Below are 24,330 nucleotides of genomic sequence, written 5' to 3' on the forward strand. Positions count from 1 at the left end.
CTGAAGCCTCGCCCACCCGCCTTCCCTCACCCTTTGGCCTCTGCCTCCCAGCAATTTGCCTCCTTGCAGCAAATAGTCTGGTCAGCTTCAGCACAGCCTGATTTAGCATGAGCAGCTGATTGGCAGTTGGATCGGCCTCCCGGAATACCGTCTATCATCTGTTCCAGGTGGCGGGGATTGTCATTGCCCATCACCGCCATAGCTGCTGCTGCCTATCACTGCATCCGTGCCCCCCATTTTCAGCCTCTGCACATCCCATTTTTGGCCTGTTCCAGGCAGTGGGGATAGGCAGCAGCAGTGATCCCCACCACCTGGAAAAAACTGAAAATGGGATGCACGGAGGCCAAAATGGGGCACGCAGAGGCGGTGATAGGCGGCAGCAGCAGCGATGGGCAGTGGCGATCCCTGCAGCCTGGAATAGCTATTAGGCAGTATTCCGGGAGGCAGATCCAACTGCCAATCAGCTTCTCGTGCTAAATCAGGCTATGCTGAATCTATGATGAATTGGCTGTTTGCGAAGCACTCACCCAGTACTCAGTGAACCGGTTGTTAAACCGGTAGGATCCCACCACTAATAAGATAGAGAAAAGAAATCTCAAAAAGAGCAAAAGAAAGTGAAAAGACTGCAGGAGACAAAAATTTGTGGTGAAGCAGTGCATTGGAATAAAACTGACCATAGCTCTCTGGGATATACTTCCTAGCAGTGAGGTGTAATGGAACCCATAAAAGAAAATGGATAAGAGATAGGCTCTTTGACAGTGGCAGTTGAAGGCACATCTAATCAAAATTCTTATGGAGTGGTCTAATGTTTGGAACACAATAGGAGGATATTATTAGTCAAAGCCTAAATCCAAGACTTAGGCCTGAAGCAGAAAATTGTTGTGGGTTTTGTGAAAATATTTCTCTACAGAGTAACTACTGTAATTCAAGCTAGGCAGGAAGACAAGATAACTGGAATTATAATCAGAATTGAAGTGAAAAGTTGAACATTTCTTTTTACCTTTCCAGTGTTTTAAAATGGTCATTCTAAAATTTGCTATTCTCACCTAGCAGACTTTTTGGTATTAATATTGGATCCTTTTTGACTATCCCTGTGATTTCTGCCTAGCAGTGCTCATATTAATATTAATTTAGTGTAAACTTATGAAATACTTTATATTCTCAGAGTTTTCTGTAACTCATGGATTCTCATGATCTGCCAGATGATTTATCTGGGGAACAACTTAGGGTTCTTAAAATTTATTTTTAAGCTAATTAGACTTGTATCAGGAGAACAGGAAAACTGCAAAAGTTACTCCCACTTTGCCTAAACAAGCCCAAATTAAGTTTTAATACTAGCCATACTTTGGGAAAGCCTGTTATGGACTTGGCTAGGCAAAAAGGGGAGTAAAGTCCAGATAATTTTAACAATTCTTATTCATTGCCTGCTCAGGGCTAATGACTTGTGCTAGGAAACTATGGACCAAAACTGATAGCACAATGATTGGTAGATTTCTTTTTTGTTTTGCTTAGGCGACATTACATATAGAATATTATATATGATATGATATTAATATGTAGCACATAATATAATATCCTCTATTCCTAAGTCTCTTATCGATACATAATCTAGGTCGTTTTTTTATTTTAAAATAGCACACAGTAATCAGTTCATGATTATTGTCCCCATTTGCTTGCCTAAATTTCATCTTCTGTCTGAAAGTCTTCTACATTACATCATCCGTGTGGCAGATTTTTATGAGTGACTTCTTGAATATATTTTTTTGTTCCTTTGACAGAGCTGCTTGATTGATATCATAATTGGGCCTACATTTTGGTTGCTTTAGAAACTAAGTATAATAAGGGTGTTGTAGATAAAATTAGGTTTCTAAATAATGTGGCTGCAAGTTTAGATTTTTTTCCAATTTATGAAAATTAACAATGCTTTGTTGCTATGGGGAAATAATATGTATTGGGATAATATTCACAGCTTATGGAAGGATTTTACTTTTTGAATTATTTTCACTTTTGCAATGGAACTAGAGTGAAAATTTCCTCTGATATTTCCCCAAATGTTACTAATGACCAGTTTACAGAAAACAATAGAATGTTCTTTTTTATACACATAGAATTAAATTCTATATGTATAAAAATAGAAGCAAATTAGAGTAAGCGTATAGATAAGATTTGTCATTTTTAAAGTGTCATAGATCAAATATAGTAATGAACTAAAATAAGGAGACATATTGATAAAAAATAACAGAAAACAATTTGATACAAAAATAGACTTAGATTTCAATATGCCAATTTTGGAAAACTTTTTTTAAAGTATGTTTTTTTCTAATTCTGTTGACTTCACTACTTCATTAAGTAATTTTCCTAACTGTTTCACATTTTGATTCCAAATATTACCAATTGTTGTTTGCTTCTCTTTTTGATAAATGCTAGTTGGAATATTATTGTATTCTACTATTGCTCCAAAGGGATGCGGTGGCTCAGGGGCTAGGACGTTGAGCTTGTCAATCGAAAGGTCGGCAGCTCAGTGGTTCGAATCCCTAGTGTTGCCGTGTAACGGGGTGAGCTCCCGTTACTTGTCCCAGCTTCTGCCAACCTAGCAGTTTCGAAAGCATATAAAAATGCAAGTAGAAAAAATAGGGACCACCTTTGGTGGGAAGGTAACAGCATTCCGTGCGCCTTTGGCATTGAGTCATGCCGGCCACATGACCACGGAGATGTCTTCAGACAGCGCTGGCTCTTCGGCTTTGAAACGGAGATGAGCACCACCCCCTAGAGTCGGCAACGACTAGCACGTATGTGCGAGGGGAACCTTTACTTTTACTATTGCTCCAAAGGGATGAGGCCAGAGACACTATGGCGGTTAATATACAGTAACATTTTTACTTTGTAACAATTTTTACAGTAATAGGATACCAAAACTAGATTGGGAGATTATGAAGACATTTTAAACTTTCACTGGTCAACTTTGTTGGTCAGAGTTATCATCATCACCCTGGTCAAATATCTTTGTACCTCCTCCTCTATAAAAGTAGAGCCTTAATCTGGAATTTTTAAAGAACGTTCTTCAAAGCCTTCAAAGTACTCAGCTGGTATGCTTAGTATTCCCAAGCTACATTTGGCAAGATTGTTTCTCATGGATACATACATACAGCTTACCAAAATGTCAGGAAAGATTTGCCATATTTCAGGGAATTTTTATTTAGTATTTACATCTATATCAGCTTGATTAATTATGTGTTGAATCATCTGGTGGGCTTCTCATGAAGGCTGCTGATGAACGACAGACTCAAGGACTTCTCGAGGTGAGAGCCTGGAGAAAGTCTGGGATGATAAGCCCAGAGCAAATTCCAGAGCCCCCTTTTATTGTGTTTAGGTAAAAATGGGTGGTTACAAAAGGTAAGCAGGGGAGGTTACATATTAGCATATATTCAACATGTGAACACGTGGCTACAAGCACATCCACAAGCCTATGATTTTGGGAGAAAGCTTGTGATTCTTGGGAGGAGTTTTGCCATGAGGTGGCTCTTTGTTCTCCGCCATGAGGTGGCTGCTCTTTGTTCTCTGCTTTTGCCCACGCACTCCCACACGTGTCTAAGGCGTTCTACAGTTACACTATTCAAGCTACACATAGCAAATAGAAATACATCTTGAAACATCCTGGCTCTGCATGTTAACAAATCTCATATAATTGTATGTATGAGAAACTTCTAAGAAGCTTTGTGAAAGGAACCATATCAGAAAAGGAATGTCCTGTGGCTAATCACAAAAGTGTTGATACATTTCACACCATCGTAGAGGCAAACATCTTTGCAGCCTTGGCATCAAACAAATTTCTGCTTACATGATAAAATTAGTCAAAGTTACTTATGCTGATCTTTGCACATAAGCAATCTCTCAAAGGAGTTCATATGGCTTAATATTGCAACAATTAAGTTATTGTGGATTTATAGTGATCACTTAGATTTTTTCCCATTATGATATGTCTCTAACCTGGTCTTTCAGATCTTCTAATGGTGCACTCATCACCATTGATGTAGCTGTAACTATCCACCTTGCTTCTAGTTGACCTCTTGTCTTTCTTTTCCCAATCTTACAGCTTTCTGTATCAAATAATCTGATAAATTATACAAAGACCCAATAAAAGAGAGACTAAGTTCATAATAAACCAGGCAGTATGATTTCATATGCAATTTACTAGTATGCAATTAATTTGAAAAGCTTCTTTACAATCAGCTTTTGTGGCCATACAATTCTACTCTGATTTTTAACCATGATTGGTTGATTTTTCTTGTACTATTGCTTTTATAATACAAACATGGATGGTGTTCAAAAGGGAATGTCTTCAATTATTTTATAAAAAAATACACATCACTATATCTTCATATTTCTAATACTAATCTATGTATTTCTTATTGGTAATCTCTAAACACCTATTCCTTTTCCAAAGAAAAGAAAAGTTTTGTCTATAACTTTTGGGTTTTTTTTCTTTTTTTATCTGCTCTGTCGAAGCTCTTACTTTTTTTCCAACAGCCAGCAGGTGGGGCTCTTGTATTTTTCTGTTTGTTTCTTTTTCTTAGGAATATTTTCTCCAGCCAAAGTTTCTTTCTCTTCCAGACTCTTGCCTTACATCAAGTCTAAGACTAAGTTGAGCAGGGGAGAGGGGCAAGGGATGGGACATACACTCCAGTTTCCAAGTTGCTGCTATCTTTCCTGCTGCCTCTTTGATCAGCAGGACTTTGACTTCACTGCTGTTCTTTTGCTGCGCTCCCACTCTGTGTTCTGTTTCCCAGTGTTTCCCAGAGTCCAGAAATATTATCCAACAGCAGATCTTTTCTCCTTTTCTCTTGGTGATGTAATAGTATGTGGGAATGATTTTGGGAAGCCTGATGAAGAACTACCACAGTACATAGGGAATGGTCAGATAAGAGGGAGCATAAGCTCAAAGCTGCATGGTGGCTGAAGCAAGAGGCTCAAGACAAACGATGACTAAGTTATCAGCCTTAAAAGCTGACAGCAGGATAATTCTTTCACTTGCAAGACTCTGTTAATAAAGACTCTGTTAATGTAGCTTTACAATAAAGTAGAATTAGCTTATATGACTGTGTTTCCTCTCTGGTCTATCTGGCAAGGCCAGCAGGTGTCCTGCCGATAGCTTCAAAGTGCTTTTCTTTTCCTCTCTACCCAAAATTTTAAAATGCTACTATTTCAATAGCTGTGTGATCCTAATACTGAAAAGGGGAGGAGAAGAAAGAAAGAATGGTTACAATTAGTATAATAGAATATGCGGATAACCTTGGGAATGAGGAGATGAGATGCTGCCTAGGAAACAATCAGAAAAGGAAGGGAGGAGTTCCCAATGGATTAATGGTCAGAGGAAGAAATTTGGGAAGATTCTGCTGTAATTTTTCAGGCATCTGAAAGTTGGGATAGCAAGTTTATACATTTATTCCTAATGTATAGTAGATTCCATTAGTGTAGTCTTGGAATAAAGTAGAATTAGCTTGTCTAGCTGTTTCTTTTCTGGCTTGCCTGGGCCGGCAAACATTTGTCAGTCATGTTGTCCTTAAATATATCTCCCTGGATTGACTGGATTGAAAATTAAATTGGCTTTCTTGAGGCTCTGAATTACCAATCCCAAGTGTTGGAGATGCTTTCATTTACTATAGATGATCATATTAAGGTTTGGGGCACTCTATTCATTTTAACCAAGTAAGATTTTGTGGTATGTTGGAATGTGGTAGCTGTTCCACATTCATCATGAATGTTATCATCATGAACCAAAAGACAGATGACAAAAGCCACTCTTTTCTTTTGAGTTGGCTTCTGCTGGAATCTGCCGTATCCTTTTGCTATATCCAAGAACAAATTTTTAGCCCTCACTAAGGTCATCTTAGATGTCATTCACTGAGGCCATTGGCACAACCAGTCACTTTTGGATGCATCTGTTATGTCCAGGGGTGGGTTCTACTTACCTTTACTACCTGTTCGCAACGGGGCCGCACACATGCACAGAAGCTTCCTGATGATGTCTGGGTCAGTGGGCGGAGCCTCCCGCCAATTTTACTACCGGTTCTTGGAACCCACCACTGGTTATGTCCATTTAGAGCATTTTATTGAGGTCCTCTTTTAACATCTTTTCTTTGGGGGTTCTGTAACATTGCTATTATAGAGAGCTTTCCTTGTATCCATATGATATTCTACTACATTGCTTAAATCTATTTGATTGGTAAATATTTTTGAAATGCATCCATAATCTTTAATAATTTCTTCTTCTGTGATTTGAACATTTGAGATTCAGAAGCTCTCCTAATGAGAACTGGTTCATTCCATATTTGATCCAATACTTTTTTCCCCTTCTCCCTTCTGTCATGGCTCAGGACTCAGCCTCTGGTGAAGCTGTTCCACCTAAATCAGTGGAATGTCAGCCTTAGGAGACACCAAGCCAAGAATAACCTGAGGCTGATCCAGAGGTGAGATTCAGCTGGTTCGGGCAAACTGGTTCTTAAAATTTTGCCCAGTTCGGCGAACTGCCTAATCCCACCATTGGCTGGCCCCACCCCTGGCCGTTTTCAGCCATTGTTGGGGCTGTTTTTCAGCCATTTTTGGGCCGTTTTTCGGGCCATTTTGGATGTTCAGTAGTAGTAAATAAATAGAGAGGGAAATTGAGTCAAAAGCCTCAACATGGTTCATTTTCTCTATATTTTTACTACTACTGAACATCCAAAACGGCAGAAAAATGCCTGGAAATGGCTCGGAAGATGGCCGGAAAAATGGCCCAAAAAATGACGATTTCAAATCTTCAGTTACCTCTCTTGAAGCTGTACAACAATCTGGATTTGAAAGGGGAAGAAGAACACACTTCAGACCTCCCAATACCTCACATCCATTGTGCTTTTTATTGCTCTGCTGCACAAACCTTTTAAACATTGCCTGGCAAACACAAAGTGAGCCTTCACCCCAAAGCATATTCCCCCTTCTGAATTTGGATTATTACACAATCATATGAAATAGTATAAAATCGCACTACTAAGCACAGTAACACCTGGACTATAGCAAAACTTTGTGGAAAAAATGAGATAAATTCCCATACCCCATATATAGATTATGTTGAACAAATGTAGTGTCTTTGGGTTGATTTAAAGCCAAGACATGAAAATAAGGAAAACAAGAAAACTTCATCAAAAACTTGAATTACCATAAAGTTGTCTTCCTAAAGTTCCCTGCTTCCTTCTTTGCTCCAATTACAATTTCTGTACTAATAAACTTTATGTCCAGTTTTAGAACCAATTCTGAAAAAATAAGCTTGAAAAGGAGTCAAAAATCCTTCCACTCATTTGGACCTTTTCCTCATATCAGTACATCAGAAATGGGGTGGGGTAGGGAAGAAATCTTAAGTATCAGTGTAAAACTCCCTTTTTTCCAATATCTATTTTATGATTGAGAGAACTTTCTATTTTTAGGGCCAGAATGATCACAGCTCAATGACAGAGCATAAATATTGCATATTCAGGCAAAGCAGAGCTGAGGAAAACTTCTGTTGAGATCGTTGTGAACTTCTCATAAATTATGATCCATGAAGGTGGGGAGATTAGTGATCCTTAGATGCCTTTCTATATTTTTCTATTAGAGTCTTCCTTCATAGATATGCTGCTCAGGATAATCTGTAATTTTTTTTTTTAAGGCAACTAAAGCACAGATCCCTAAAAAGGATCTTAATTTGCCCATTTTGACAGGGTTTTTCAAACTTGCAATCTTAAAATGTGTGGACTTCCAGAATTGCCTGGACAGCATTCTGGAAGTTGAACTCTACACATTTTAAAAGTTGCCAAATTTGAAAAACTGATCTATTGGAACATCTAGCTCAGGGATATCCAACTTTGGCAACTTTAAGATGTGTGGACTTCAAAACAGACTGAAAAACAGGTAGGGGCAGGGCCAGCCAGTGGTGGGATTAGCCCGAACTGGTCCAAACTGGCTGAATCCTACCTCGGCCTTTGAGGCGAGTGGCCAGGAAGCAGGGCTGGGTGTGATGAGTGACATAGAGTTGGCCACACCGACTCAATCACATGACCACCTGGCCACGCCTACCAACCAGTCATTAGGGTAGAGAACTGGTTGTTATATTATTTTGATCAGCCACTGGGCTGATCAAACACCATCAGAACTAGAGCAGCTAGATGATGAGACAGGGCCTCTAAGCCCTTGGAACTGACAAGAAGAATGGAGGGCAGAGCAAAAATACTTAGTGAAGCTCCTTGCCAAGCAAGGGAATAACTATCCTGTTAGCATATCATTCTTGTGAACCCTGCTCATGTATAAATCCTCAAACTCTGACCTGTGGACTGTCTGACAAATCTGGCTTGGCTGTCTGAACTTTACACTGAATTTTGACTCTTCTGTGCATTCCTGTTGAAAACAAAATTACCCAGCAAAGCTCCCCCCACCCAGACTCTGTTTTGATTTACATTCTTTTCCTTGTCTGCCATTATCTACTCAGCATTGAGTAAATTACTATCCTTATCTAGCAAGTGTGTATGTGTGTGTGTGTGTGTGTGTGTATGAATTGAAACCTGGAACAGGATAGCTCCAAGTTCTATTCTGTCATGTCAGTTTTATAATAAATTTTCCTGGTATATTTTTCTTTTTTCTCCTTCAGTCTGATTCTTTACAAGATCCATTGTTTTCCAAATTATATAGGGATCTTGCCACTCAATCTGTAATTTATATTACGTGCTAGGTAGCCACAAAAGTTCTTGTTCCCACTTTAATTGTTTTGATATTATCTATTTACCATATTGCCTGTTCTATTCTTCCCTGGTTTTGACAAGGAATTCTTGGTGAATTGTTCTAATACAGTGTTCCCCAAACTTTCCAGGTTGGAAGGGGGGAAAGAGGGGATGGTTTTGTGCATGCACTGGCCCACCACTCACACAGCCTGGTTGCAAATAGGCCATGGCCCGGTAGTAGGCCGTGGTCCACAGGTTGGGGACCCCTGTTTTAATACCTTTAGTTTATATTGCTGGGTAAATAAAACAATCACTGAAAGCAGAGAATATAAACCAGATGATTGCTGACATTTTTTTATCTATAATATGTTTGTATTTTTATTAATTATATAAAACAACAGAAAAATGAAAAAAAGTACAGATATGTGTGTGTGTGTGTGTATGTGTTTGTATAATATAGATATATAATTTTATACAGGGGTAAAGGTTGATATGAAAATAAGGTGTCTATTTTTTAAAAAGACATTAAAAATAAAAATTTAGATAAAAACGTTTGTTTCCAAGACATTTTTTCTTTCAAAAAAATGATGAAAGTATTGAAAAAATAAAAAATAATCTTAAATATTTTCTTCTAGAATAAAGATTGCAATGATAAGTTGCTCATATACGGCTGCCTTTAATTTCCCTTCCTCCCTTTTTATTAATAACAAGCAATGGAAAGATTAACATTAGCATATTATAGTTATTACAACATAGATTAGCATGTAAAAATGTACAAAAACTCATTTCAATCTGAGCAGATCTTCAGTTTTAAGAAGTCTAATAGAATAAAATAAATTCTTAGTCTAAAAAAAAGCAAAAACATAGAATAACAATAACTCAGAAAGGCTAATAATAATTTTATAAATAAATCACATAGAGATTTATTCAGAGAATCTCTTTTCCCATCTTGTCTAAAAATGGAATATGTAGAGAAATCTAAAGGAATTACTTTTATATTTTACTGTTATAGTGATGTTTCATTGGGTTTCTTTTTTATGCAGCTTATCAAATGGAAAAAATTAATGTATCATTTGGATTATGACTTACTGTTCTGGCCTATCATTACTTACTTAGTCTTCTAAATTTAATGAAATAAAAAAAATCTGTTTTGTACTTCTAGCAACCATCTTACTATTCATTAAAAGCAACCATCTGAACTGTTGATGGAATTGTGGAAGAGCAGGAAGTGCTAGAGGGTGGAGTTAAATGCACCATCATTTTATTATTTATTTATAAAAATTTTATACCACCCTTCTCCCGAAGGACTCAGGGCGGTGTACAGTCAGGATAAAACTCAATATATATACAATTAAAACCAAAATTTAAAACGAAGCAAATTGCAAAAAAAAGGCCGACATTAAAATTTAAAAATTTAAAACCCTAAGACAATAAAACCCAATTTAAAATAGTAAAAACTATTATGCCAGTCCCGCTTGAATAAATAAATATGTTTTTAGTTCACGGCGAAAGGTCCGGAGATCAGGCACTTGGCGTAAGCCAGGGGGAAGTTCATTCCAGAGCGTCGGAGCTCCAACAGAGAAGGCCCTACTCCTGGGGGCCGCCCGCCAACACAGCGTACAGATGATAACTCACCCCGAAACCACTGATGACCTCCCCTAGCGGCTTCATATAGATGTTGAACAGGAGAGGCGAGAGAATCGACCCCTGAGGCACCCCACAGGTGAGGCGCCTCGCGGACGACCTCCCCCCCCCTGTCAACACCGTCTGCGACCGGTCGGAGAGATAGGAGGAGAACCACCAATAAACTGTGCCTCCCACTCCCAATCCCTCCAACCGGCGCAGCAGGATACCATGGTCGATGGTATCAAAAGCTGCTGAGAGATCTAATAGGACCAAGGCAGAGGAACAACCTCTATCCCTGGCCCTCCAGAGGTCATCCACCAACGCGACCAAAGCCGTCTCCGTACGATAACCGGGTCGGAAGCCGGACTGGAACGGATCTAGATAGACAGCCAGGTACCGGGGAAGCTGCCATGCAACCACACTCTCTACAACCTTCGCCACACAGCGAAGGTTGGAGACTGGACGATAATTCCCCAAAATAGCTGGGTCCAGGGAAGGCTTCTTGAGGAGGGGCCTCACCACCGCCTCTTTCAAGGCGGCGGGGAAAACCCCTTCCAACAAAGAAGCATTTATAATCCCCTGGAGCCAGCCTCGTGTCACTTCCTGAGTAGCCAGCACTAACCAGGAAGGACACGGGTCCAGTAAACATGTAGTTGCATGCAATCTCCCCAGCAACCTGTCCACGTCCTTGAGAGCCACAGAATCAAACTCATCCCAAATAACCTCAACAAGACGTGTCTCCGTTGGATCATCGCAATTTTGGTCCAGACTATCCCGAAGCTGAACGATTTTATCGTTGCCACAAGAGATCCCAGTCCAAGCTCCCTTGAATTCTGTGGGCCCTTATCTAGAGCCAATGTAGTGCTGAACATTAGTTGACCAAATTCTTGGGTATAGGTTGGAGCAATAAATCTTTCTGAACTACAATTTAGCTATGATGCTGATCCTTTGTGCTTGACAAAACTGTAGCTTCTTTTGCACATTGTAATTAATCTGAGAGTCACATGGGATTGCTGTTCCATTGCCTATGTTAATGGAAACATAGGCTTTTCCGATTTCTTCTTTGAATGGGAGAAGGATGCAGAAGATTGTATTAAAATGTCTTTCAGTAATTGGGCAATTTTTTTCTCCTTTTTTGGAGTATTTTTGCTATTGTAAAGCATCTAATGGGTCCAGTCATTTCTAGGATATGGTTAATCAGGCCTATGTGATAGTATGGGTCAGAAATCAAAAAAGCATTATTTTTCTTGTATCTCAATTTTAAAAAGATAAAATGTTGATAGAGGAATAAAAGAATATGAAATATTTTAATTTAAAACAAGGAATATATTGAAAACAAGTTGTTCATATAATAAAACTCAAACAAAAGACTTTTTGCACAAAAGCTTTATCATTCCTTTTCAGTTCTTGTAGCAGTAAACAGATTATTGTCTTCAGGGGACCCTCCTTTCCTTGAGAATAAATTTGCTCATTTTTCTAGAGATTAGTGTATCTGTTCTTGTCTTCCTGTCAGTCTGATGAGGTCGTAGAAGATAGGAGTACAGGGGATAATATTTGGGCACTGTCCCAAATATTTCTGTGGAGAGTAGAGGAAAAACTAACTGGCTCAGAGAATAAACCCAAATATAAAGTTTTGAACTGGGAAAGAATATCTTCCCATGGCCCTGATCTCTTTTTTTTTTGAGATCTATGAAAGGAACAGTCTCTACAAAAGCAAGCAGGAGCACTGTATACTTCTTTATTGAAAGAAAAAATAATCCAGAGAGCTCTGAATTCATTAAATTCTGTTTCAGATACACACATATATTTTAGTACTTTATGTACATTGCAGTTGAATACTTACTAATAGGATAATACAGTGGCAAAATTGCCTACATAAACAAACTTCTAAATACAATATGCAAAATATATTAGAATTAGAATTCTTTATTGGCCAAGTGTATTAGATACACAAGGAATTTGTCTCCAGTGCATAAACTGTCAGGGTACATACAACAATAGTGATAGATCATTATCACATATTTATATTGTTACATTTAAGGTTCAAAATGGTTTTAGATCTATATAAGCTGTTAAAAAAATTTCAAATACTTCATTTTTTAAAATTAGGAAGTAATTTTCCCTTCCCTTCCCTTCAGAAAGATTTACACCTCTTTTCAAGTTTTAACTCCTGTCTGATCCTTTTAAAAAGATAGCATATCAGCATTAAAAAACAAAAAAATAATCTTATAATCTCTGTATTATAAGAATATTTCAGCTGATTTCTTTAGACAAAATATGACAAGATAAGCAGTTGCAACAATTACAAGTGTTAACGTTGTTATTCCCATCAGGATTTGCTGAAGAAGGGCATTCATACTACCGAAAATTATTGCCTATAGTATGTGTGATTTTAGAAATATGTTCACATAACTAACAAAATCTTGTGTTCTCAGCTGGCAGATGTTTTGCTTCTTGATACTGTAAAGAAACTGCTTTAATATAGCTCACCAAGTCAAGGGAATGTAAAACTACTTTCTCAATTCTTTTTATAAAAGTAAGATGTAACTAAATTTCCTGAGCCACAATGGTATGCTAATTTCATATTTTAAAAATAAAATAATTAAGAGATTAAATTGAGTAAAATAAATTGAAAGTGTGGTTTCCTATTATAGTGCTGTGTGATCTATGAATACTTATTTAAATGGGAACTTCCTCAATCTCTATGGCAAAGGGTAGCTGTTATTGTCATAGCAAATTTTCAACCGAAGATTTTAAAAATTTACATCCATAACTAAGATTCACTATTACCTAAAGCATTCTATACAGGTAATTCTCAACTTAAGACCACAATTGAGCCCAAAATTTCTGATGCTAAGCAAAATAGTTTTATTAAGTGAATTTAGCCCCATTTTATGACCTTCTTGTCATAATTGTTAAGTGAATCACTGAGGTTATTAGTTAGTAACATGCCTATTAAGTGAACTTGGCTTTCTATTGACTTTTCTTGTTAGAAGGTTGCAAAAGGACACATACCTCAGGACACTGCAACAGTCATAAATACATGCCAGTTGCCAAGTGTCCAAATTTCAATCACATGACCATCGGGATGCTGCAACAATTGTTAAGTGTGAAAAATGGTCATAAATCATTTTTTTCAGTGCTGTTATGACTTTGAACAGTCACTAAATGAAAGGTACCTTTACCTGTTAATTTGAAATCTTGTCAAATACTCCATTAATGATTAGATATTTACAGTTTTGGTGCAATATTATTTTTGGATGAAGTATGGAATGAGGAGGTATCAACCAATGCTATGCATTATATTCACCTTGGTGAACATTTATATTTAGTTTGGAAACTGTTAAGTAAGTAAATCTCCTTATTCCTATCCTGCCTTGGTAAGGCACTGGAGCCAGCAGTCAATGGATTTTTCCCCTCTGGGATTTGCTTGACCTACAGAAGCCGATATAATACAGGCAAGCGCTTGTTACTCTATTTGAATTGTCCATCTGTACTTTAATGAGTGAAATAGTTAAGCAGCTGAGGGGGCGAGCGGCAAGGAATCTGTCTTTCCATTTGAGTTGAATTTTTCGATGTATGGGGGAAAAGGGAGGGAGGCAGTGAGAGATCGACTTACATCATTAGAACTGCATTGAGTGTGCCTGTGTGCAGGTTAAGAGACAGACTACAGTGTCTTTGCTTTCTGCAGGAAGCAGCAATGCCGTTTGTATCCTAAGAGGAATTTTTTATTTAGAAAAGGAAGCGTTCTTTCTACCAAGGAAATGGCTTTCCTTGTGCGTTGCTATGCCAACTGCCTGCAGCCATGGTCTTCCAAAGTAAGCACAATAACGTAATTATATTGGCGTATTACATTCAGACTCATGATTCTCTAGGTTTGTTTTTCTCTGTGTATGTGCCTTTGGTGCTCTCCCCCCTTTGCTCAGTGACGTTCCTGTGTTAGACATGATTTCCTTGAATGTGAGGGACAGACATTATTAAATTAAATGTCTGTCAGTGTTATGCTGCTTAGATTAATTGTGCAAACTTGGCTAGTTGACGGGAACAGAGATCACTGGTCATCCTGTCAGCATCATTAGCAGCCATGGAGGAGGTCCCTATTCAGATGCTCTGCCCTAATTTTTTTATTTTTTTAAAAAAAAATAATGGGGCTGAGGAGCTCTCTGTCATCGTGATTGCAAACTAAGCAGGAGAAATAACAATCTTGGCTGTGTACAGGAAGCTGGTTGCTGCATCCTGACTAATACTATATGGTTTTAAGCTTTTTTGAGGGAGTCTTGTGTGCAGTCAGCCATTTTAGCTCCCCCCCTCCTTTTTTTCTCCTTTTTGGTCTCAGGGAATGCTCCTGCTTCTTGTAGAAGAATGCTGGATATGTATGGTGTTGCTAGGCACTTTACCTCTGTGCATGCTTAAGATATAAAGTGTTACAAAAATGGAGGCAAATGCTGTTTGGATTATATTTCTGTACTACCAGTGTGAGAGATTTTGTGAACGATACTTTGAGCTCTTGGCTTGCTTACCCCCTGATTTTTTGTTACTTAATTTATTGCAGTAGAGGTTGATTGCTATTCATGATAAATTAGTATATCATGTGCAAATTAAGTTCGGCATATGTTTGTTCATTATGAAACCTCTTGCAATCCCAGCTAACCATGGAGTTATGGGCCAGCAGGAGAAATATTCAGTAAGTATAGCAAATTCTGCTTATTTTAAAGGGTTTTTCTACATTTAATTTTAAATTGTAGCTTCGTGTATTATGCTCATTTTACTTTTGTGGAAATAATTGTGAATCATTGCAGTAGGACCAGCTTGAATTTAATTTTTTATTTGTATTTAAAATATTTAAGTTGCATGATTCTATATAAAGAAGTTTGTAATATTAACTTTATGTAGGTTATACTTAAGTTGAACTTCTGACCATATTTCTTTTGAAGTTAAAATTACTTCAGAATGCACAGTGAAGTGGAATAATTCTCTAATTTGTTGTATGCTCATTATAAATCTGCTTTTCCTATGTGTGACAAATCTTGTTTGTTAAAAATTGGAATTATTTTAAATTTACAAGCAATAAATGCTAGTTCTTTTAATTAATCCCATGAGTCAACTATACTTATATCATCTAGTAATCCCTTAGGTAGATGCTGTTTGTTGTATGTAAAGATAATATTCATAAAAAGAAGAGAAAAATTTTAAGTGTTACTCTTGAATGCCAAAAATGTAAGGCCAAAATCCAGAAAACTATAGGTGTGCCCAACAGAGCTGCCCTTTTTTTCTTGAATGGCAGCCCCTTACGCAGCATTGATCAAATTGCCTCAGAAATTCCCCTGAGGTTTCAAAGCAGTTTGCCATGCTATGTAAGAGACTGGTGTTTGAAAAATAGAGGTCAAAAATTCTTTTGGGCAGAGCCAATTCATTTCATGGCTGCCTGAATGATGGCCTTTATTTGTCATTTAGACTTTACAGGACCCTAAAATGTGTGAAAATATATAGTAATTAGCATTATGATATATGCTTGTGATTATTCAGTAAACTATTTTTAAAAAAAAAATGCTTTGTGCAAGTATGACATTTATGAATATCCTACATCCTTAAACAGGTTGCCATATTCCTGCTGAATTGATATAAGGCCTGAGGAGTAATAGGAACTTTTCCTTGCAATGAAGTGCACTAATCTTCAATAACATATGGATAAAAGTGATACTTGATGTATGAAAGAGGGAAAAGAAATAGATGTGGTAACAATTTTAAAGCTAAAACTGAAACCGGAATGTATCAGTATGGTTGTTAGTATTTTTAAACTTAATGATTTTAAAATTGCAAAATAATATTTTGTTAGTGAATTATAATTAAGATACCATTTAGATTCTTTAAGTATCTTTAGTATTGCATTACATTCTAGCAGTCTTTATATATGCTTTTCCTTTCTGAATCACTGTGCTGATTGTAACATTTTAAATAAGGTTGAAGCTCCCAAAAGGGGTACTGCCTTCCCCTTCTTTATAGCATACATGCCTAAAACCCCTAATTTCTCATGCTAATAAGTGACTCAAAGATGGGATGCTTAAGTAATATAGAAACAAAATATTCAAGTTTTATATTGGAACAATATAAAATGTGGGAGGAAGGACAAGAAAAGAACTTGTCCATGGATTGTCATCTTAACATAAGAAGACATTACTTACACTTTTGGATAGCCAGGAATAGTAGGGTGGGGGGAAGATTTCTAAATGTCGAGTTTGAAGATTACCAATCAGGTGTCTTCAGGAGATTTTCATAGATTAGGCTTGCCTTCTCCATTGTTACTTTTCATCAGAGAAACTCACTTTATAGAAGAAAACACTATGGAGTGCTTCAGATTCAGTTCCGACAAAGTAAGAAAAGCATGAAGAGCATCACTTGTGTCATTCTTTTCAACCCCTTTACCAGGACTGGCCATTTCTTTGTGTATATGTGGATGAGGAAGCAAAGGATGGCTATATATGCTCTGCTTTGTATCACATGAACAGGAGGGAGGGGAGATTTGCCTAGAGCAGTCACAAGCATTCTGAGTCACTTTCCACCTGCCTCTCCCAAAAGGATGAGTTAGTGGATTTTTTTTGCAAGTTTTTTTCTCCACAACCTTGATTTAATCCATTTTGGAAGGTGATATTTCTTTTATTGACTTCTCCCTTTTATACCAAATTTACTTCGTTTTGTTTCAGATTTTATTTAATTATTCTGAAAAAGTTCTCATTACATAATTTCTTATCAAAATTCTTTTAGGGGAAAGAATTAAAAAAATAGCTTCAGATTACACAGAAGTAAAGTATTGTCTTCAATTCTTTAATGTAACTTCATCTTTGGAATTGAATGGAATTGCATGGCTGCCTGCTGGTTCATATTGGAAAAAATTATTGCTGGTTTAAAGAGTTGCAAACAAATACTATATTTGCTTCTCTGTGTTTTACAAAATGCCTTTCTATCACTACGTCTGCACAGATATAGTAAAGTATTTTACACTGTGAGTCTTTTCCTGATAATGTGAAAAACAAAGTAAAGTTGTACAGAATGGACTTTGTTTAGTGACCACGATTGGAACTGCCAACTTGGTCATTAAACAAAGCAGATGGTAAGTGAAACTGATTGTGATCATGATCTCACTTCAGCTTTTGTTTGCTTCACAGACCTTTGAAAGTCATAAATGTGAGAATGTCACAAAGTTACTTTTTCATTACTGTTGCAACTGTAAACAGTCACTCAATAATGAGGCAGTCACTAAGTGAGGACTGCTTGTAGTGCTGATAATAGCTGAAGAGTACCAAGTAAAATATATAAGACCTGAAGAAGTGTGTGTGTGTGTGTGTGTGTGTGAGAGAGAGAGAGAGAGAGAGAATGCTCTCTTGAATGTCGCTTCATCTGTTTATGAAGTAAAATATACCAATTATTTTTTCTCAGTGGTATCCTGAATTGGAAGCTTCATTGGAAGGAGATTCAATGCTGGTCTTACAGTCTTTTAAAACATGACCACATTTTTATTGATATAAGCATCTACAGAATAGTTGCTAGGTTCCTTTCTAAGCTAGGTTGGGGTTTTTTTGTTTTTGTTTTGGTAAGTTCTATTTTGTATCTGTTGCATTCTCCTTTGTTTTATGGCCTTATTGATATATTGATACATATTGATGGTCATTTGTTTCTTTAAAAAGCAGAAGTTGATGCAAATCTTACACACAAACAGTCTTTATATAAATATTTTTAATACTGTAAAGTTCCATTTCAACCTTTTTCTTTCCATCAGTTAACATTGTCTTCTCTTTGATTTTCTCGGTGCCTATTCATAGTTAAGATACTGTTTTTGTTGTACTAGTTTGAGCATTTTATGGATTTATGAAGCCATAATTCGCCAAATTTATTATTAAGGTATTTGTTCTATAACAGTCAAACTTGTTTTAATCTGTTTGCATCATTTCAGTGGGGTTCTTGATAGTTGAACTCCCAGAATCTTCTATATGAATTGGCCATTGTTAGGTGCTTTTTCATCATTAATTGATAAGAATTATTTATATCATGAGTTGAGGCACTAGGGATTATATAAAGAAAATGGTAAAATTTATTCTCACATTATTGAATTCAACTCATTCACAAGACTCCATTTTAAAAACAATAAAATACTGCTGTTGTAATTTGGGAGAGTACATGGATATCAAGCTGAAAAAATTGTGTATTGATTTTACTTTGTTATTTAAAACTTGAATGTTTCTTGGCTTTCTCATCAGTATGTTTTGCACAAAGAAAGACAAGAAAACATAATCCTAGTTTATGTCAGTAGGTTTTTTTTTAATTGAAAAAGTTTTAACAAACAAAAAAAATTTCCCCCTTTTTCCCCCCTCCCCCCCACAAAACCCCCTTCCCCCCTTCCTGCCCCCCTCCCCCCCCCGGCTTCCCTGATCAATCACAAGGTATTGTTATACATAAACCAAACATAGAGTAAAATTTTCCTTTCTAATCCAATTAACCTCATCCAAATCTTTTCATTTCCCAACCCTGCCATTACATAAAATAATACTTCCTAATTATTCAAAGGCAATCTGATATTTCTTAATCTGATATCTGTTTTGTAAATAATCAATCCATTTTTTCCATTCAATTAAATATCTTTCCTGCGTATTGTCTTTCAAAAAAGCTGAGATTTTAGCCATCTCAGCCAAATTAGTAACTTTCAATATCCATTCTTCTATTGTAGGTAACTTTTCTTTCTTCCAATATTGTCCAATCAACAGCCTTGCTGCTGTTATTAAATTCAGAATCAATTTAGTCTCAAACCCTGTAAATCCGTTATAATTCCCAAAAGGAAAAATTGCGGCAGGAACTTTATCTTCTTCTTCAGGACATTTTGAATAATCCACCAAATTCTTATCCAAAAGGCCTTAATTTTCTTGCAAGTCCACCAAATATGAAAATATGTAGTGTCATCACAGTCACACCTCCAACATTTCGATATGTCAGTAGTTTTGAGTTAGATATTTTTATTGATGAATTGTATAGTTTCATTTAAACATATTAATATTTATCTATACATTAATATAGCAGTACCCCAACTTTTTGGCACCAGGGACTGGTTTTGTGGAAGACAGTTTTTCCACGAACTGGGGGTAGATTGTTTTGCATGCTACCTAGATCCTACACATGTGCATATGAAGCTTTGCTCACCTTGTGCGGCCTGGTTCCTAACAGGCCATGGACGTACGGTCTGCATTTTGGATATTGGGGACCCTGAATTGATACATACATGGACACTTGCTTGATTGCAGAGAACAAATGAAAGGGAGAGAGAAAATGTGCTACTTTCCCACCTCATAATCGCACAGACAGGAACACCATCTCTAAGTCCATAAAGCTCTTTCCTTATAAAAATATGAAGATTCAGAATAAGCCTTCAAATAAAAGAACTATATTTTGTATCATAGTATTCCTGTTCATTTTAATAATGTAATTTGTGAAGCTGAAGTGTTTCTGCAGTTCACTTTGGAACATGTGGTTTCAAAAGGACTTAAGGAAAAAACATTCATTCATTCATTTTGCATATTGTATTGTAAAATAAAGTGTGTTGTTTTAAATATTATTTATATTTTATTTTTTATAGATTTTTGAAATTATTTTTAGTGTGCTATGATTATTTGTACTTTAAAACTCATGTAAGTCTTCTTCCAGTAAATCTTCATTTGTATTCTGTTGGGATTACAATTTGTTATTGTTATTTAAAGAATCGATGTAATTAATGAAAAGTGTAGGTTAAAAAGCACAAGCTCTAAAAATGTGGATTTAGTTGAAAAGTTTACTGTAGTATGATAAACTGGTAATCTTTTTACACCTTTTGCCTTTTATTGTTTTCAAAAGGAGCAACCACTGAGTCATTTCTACAGGTTCTACATTTTTATCACTGTGCTTTTGTTTTCAATAGCAAGCTTTATGTTATGATGTTAGCAGGCTGAGTGCTATGGATGATGAAATTCATGTTCATGAAAAGTATATTACAGGTATAGATTGTAAAGCAATAACTTCTCTGAATAGGAGGAAAACTAGCTTGCCAACTAGAACTGTACTTAGCACCCCAGATTATGTTAACATTAAGATGATGCTGGGTTTTGAGTAAAGGCAGTGAAAAAAAAAATCTTCTGTTAGATGAATAGCCAGGACTTTGCTCCTTCCAGCAATCTGTACAGCAGCACTGTCAGGCTGAGAGTAACTCAGTTAATCCACCTCACATATGGACTTATATATTATTTACTTTAGTTCCCCCCAATATAAATATTTTCTAGACAGTAGACCATCTACTGTGTCCAATTGTAAAAATTTTATGAAATTATTTTTGGAAACTATTCAGATATCTCAAAATCTAGAAAGAAGATAGTTGACTGAAGCAAGCATCATATAGCAGATGATTACCCTATTTCAGCAGTCTGTTAATAAACTCAATTTGAGGTCAGATTGCTTGATAATTGTCTTCCTCACACATTTTAACTTATTGAAAGAAGATTTTTTTTTGAGTTCCATTCTGTATAAATATTTGATAATAGAAGTATTTTTCAGTGAGAATTCCATGATATCTGAACTTTCTATTCAAGAAGTCTAGGCGAGTGCCATTTCTGCAACCATTCTCTTTGGTCAAGTCTATTCCCCCCCCCGCACTTTCTCTTCTTTCCCCTTTTCTTCCTTCTTTGAGCACCCACTCACTTATTCCCTGAAAGCTCTTTGAAGCCCTTCTTTCTTTTGAAAAACTGTCAACGTAAGTGTCAAGTTAGCATATCTAGATGAAGCTTTTGAACTTGTCTTATTTCCTGAAGCCAGTTCTGACCTGAAGACAGGTTCTAATTGATGGATTCTAAGAGCTTATTTTCTTAGGATGGTAAAGGATATAAACTAAATCAGTAGATGCCACAGTGAGAAAAGGGATTAGGAAAGTTTATAAGAATTCCAAATGCATATTAGTTGAGAGTGGAAATCTGGTTCAGTTATTTAAGGAAGATTTCAGCCTCTTGGTATCTCCCTGAGTATTCCAGAAGGTGGAAGCATTTAACCTCTTTTATGTATGATAAAATAGATATCAGACATATTCTTTGTAGCACTGAAGATATCTGTAAGCAGAGAGACTAGTCATGTGAACTCTAATCCCCATCACCATCTTACAGATGGTTAGAAAATGTACAACTCCTAGAAAACAAGTTATTTATTATCTGTGGCCTGACTGAGCTACAGCAGACATCTTAGAGCCTCTGCCTGCTCAGATCACTAGAGCTGAGGGCTGTGCTTTTTTTTTCCTTCCTACTTCTGTTTGTATAAAGCAGAGAAAAATGGAAACATTCTTGGCTGATGTTGAGAGAATAAAAATATTGGAGCTTGTGGATTATATTAACTACTGCTTTTCGCTAAATTTCAACATTTCTTCATGACTCCATAAGTCAACAAAACCAATCTGATAATATTCTGGGAACTTTGTAATGTTTGATATCACCTCTGTCATAAATCAATAACAGGGGTAATTTAATATAATATATGTGCAATTTAGTGTGCTATCTCTTTCCTCCCACTTCCATTGTATCTTAAACACCTCAAGTATTTCTCCTGCATAAAGTATTTTTGAAATATACTGCTGCCTTCAAAACACATAAAGGAAATGGATTACAGATTGTGTACGGCTGTCATTATACAGCTTTCTGTCACTAGATAATCCTCCTTATATTCTGATAGGCCTCAAGGCAGAATTTCCTCACCACTGAGATCCAGTCATCTTCTTTAATTGTGGACTTCAGTTAAGATCTGGTTATTCCATTATGCACAGGAGGACAGATTGATATGATTGAAAATATGAGTTTAACATACAACTTCCTTCCTTCCTTCCTTCTTTTTGATATTATAAAAATAACTTATAGTTGAAGTTTATTATTTTGGGAGGGCACATGGGTTTATTATGTTTCTGATTATTAGCCAATCAGATTATTTAGGAATCAGCAACAGAATAATAAAGTAAATAAATTCAAGATGTTAGTGCCATATACGTCTTGGACTTTTGAATTTGTGGGATCACCCCCTCCAGGTAGCATCTGCCCACTTTACACAGTCTACCAGGAGAGAATGATTTGAATTATTGGATTCTCAGTTGCAGATCCTTCAGTTTAGTTAGGTCAGCACTTGCTCTTTTGTCATTTATGAAGCTGATTAAAAACCAATCCTTTTCCATAGGAGATTCAATAAAGGAGATTTTACTAAGGACAGGAATGGATTTTTTTTAAGGTTTTAATACTGAATTAATGTATGAATTTTTTAAATGTGTGGATATTGTAAACTGTCTAGAATCATTCACTTGGTTTGTCAAATGGGTGACATACAAATATTTGCAGTGAGTAATCTATTTGGAAACAATTATTTTTATGATTTATATTTTATGCTTTTGAAGATTATTGCAAAGGATAAAACTAGTTATCTGGCTATTATCTTACTAGAATTGCTGTTAAACAATTATTAAAAGTTTAGGAAATGATTTATTAATATAAACATTTTATTTACTATATTGTTTTAGTTTTAATGGTTGGCCATTACCTATTAGATATTGTGTTTTGTTATGTTATGTTGTTATGATATGATATGATACACAATATTCATTATGGGCTGTGGTTGAAGCTCTTTAGCCAAGGAAAGCTGGTTGGTAGAGCCCAGGAGCTATTCCCTTTTTCCATAGCACTGTGGAACAGTCTCTATCTCGAGAGTAGGATAGCCCTGACCATGCTAGCATTTTGTAAGGTCCTAAAATTCTGTTAAGTGTGGGAAGGGTCCTATCTCCTGGCTAATAGTGACTGTTGATTGCTGTATTTTCGTTAGCTGAAACTATGTTATTTTTTATATTTATATTGGGAATTGTTTTTAATTTATTTTAAAAATGTTCATCATTTAGAGTCACTTGACAGGAGACCATACAAGTTGAAAAAAAATAAATCAATGTATTGATTTAGTAGATAACCATTTAAATATGAGCCAGTAGTGTGCAGCAGCTGCCAAAAAAGCCAACACAGTTCTAGGCTGTATAAACAGAGGGATAGAATCAAGTTCACGTGAAGTGTTAATACCACTTTATAATGCCTTGGTAAGGCCACACTTGGAATACTGCATTCAGTTTTGGTCGCCATGATGTAAAAAAGATGTTGAGACTCTAGAAAAAGTGTAGAGAAAAGCAAGAAAGATGATTAGGGGACAGGAGAACGGTTGCAGAAACTGGGTATGTCTACTTTAATGAAAAGAAGGACTAGAGGTGACATGATAGCAGTGTTCCAATATCTCAGGGGCTGCCACAAAGAAGAGGGAGTCAAGCTATTCTCCAAAGGACCTGAGGCAGGACAGGAAGCAATGGATGGAAACTAATCAAGGAGAGAAGCAACCTAGAACTAAGGAGAAATTTCCTGACAGAACAATTAATCAGTGGAAAAACTTTCCTCCAGGAGTTGTGAATGCTCTAATACTGGAAGTTTTTAAGCAGATATTGAATAACCATTAGTCTGAAGTGATGTAGGTTTTCCTGCCTAAGCAGGGGGTTGGACTAGAAGACCTCAAAGGTCCCTTCCAACTCTGTTATTCTGTTCTGATTGACTCATAAAGTCAGAAATTATTTTTATTTCTGTAACTAGTGATTGAAATTATAAAGCAGTATATGCAACTGTATGTAAGAACTCCTCCTCTTCTCCATGGAGAATTGTTGAAGTGTCATATTTATTGGTGATTCTGGGACTTGTATTTTCAATATACATTTCTGCAGGCCATTAGATTAATATAAATTATACAAAAATTAACCATTTATTTAAAGTAGCATTCCAATGTAAAATACCTTAATTGGATTTTATCCTATGTTGCGTATGTCCCTTTTTCATGTCTATAAATAAAATTAGATCATTGTTCTGTAATCAGGTATATGACTCTTACCCTTTTAATTTACTGAACCAGACAACTAAAATTTTAT

At 36.3% G+C, this 24,330-nt stretch overlaps 1 protein-coding gene across 6 annotated transcripts in view; it reads left to right on the forward strand.

Annotated features, from left to right (window-relative positions):
- RAPGEF2 (Rap guanine nucleotide exchange factor 2) overlaps positions 1-24,330 on the forward strand; it is a 238,966-nt gene that overhangs the window by 127,692 nt on the left and 86,944 nt on the right. Inside the window, exon 1 of one of the 6 annotated variants that reach the window (XM_058193653.1) lies at positions 13,930-14,167. The exons of 4 other annotated variants lie outside the window; for them this stretch is intronic. In XM_058193653.1, the coding sequence (XP_058049636.1) occupies positions 14,114-14,167 (54 nt within the window). In that variant the 5' untranslated portion in view covers positions 13,930-14,113. Of the gene's footprint in view, positions 1-13,929; positions 14,168-14,559; positions 15,034-24,330 lie in introns of those variants that run through there. One more of the 6 variants, XM_058193652.1, reaches the window with a different exon arrangement.

Source organism: Ahaetulla prasina, chromosome 8 (genome assembly GCF_028640845.1).
Source record: "Ahaetulla prasina isolate Xishuangbanna chromosome 8, ASM2864084v1, whole genome shotgun sequence".
NCBI lineage: Eukaryota > Metazoa > Chordata > Lepidosauria > Squamata > Colubridae > Ahaetulla > Ahaetulla prasina.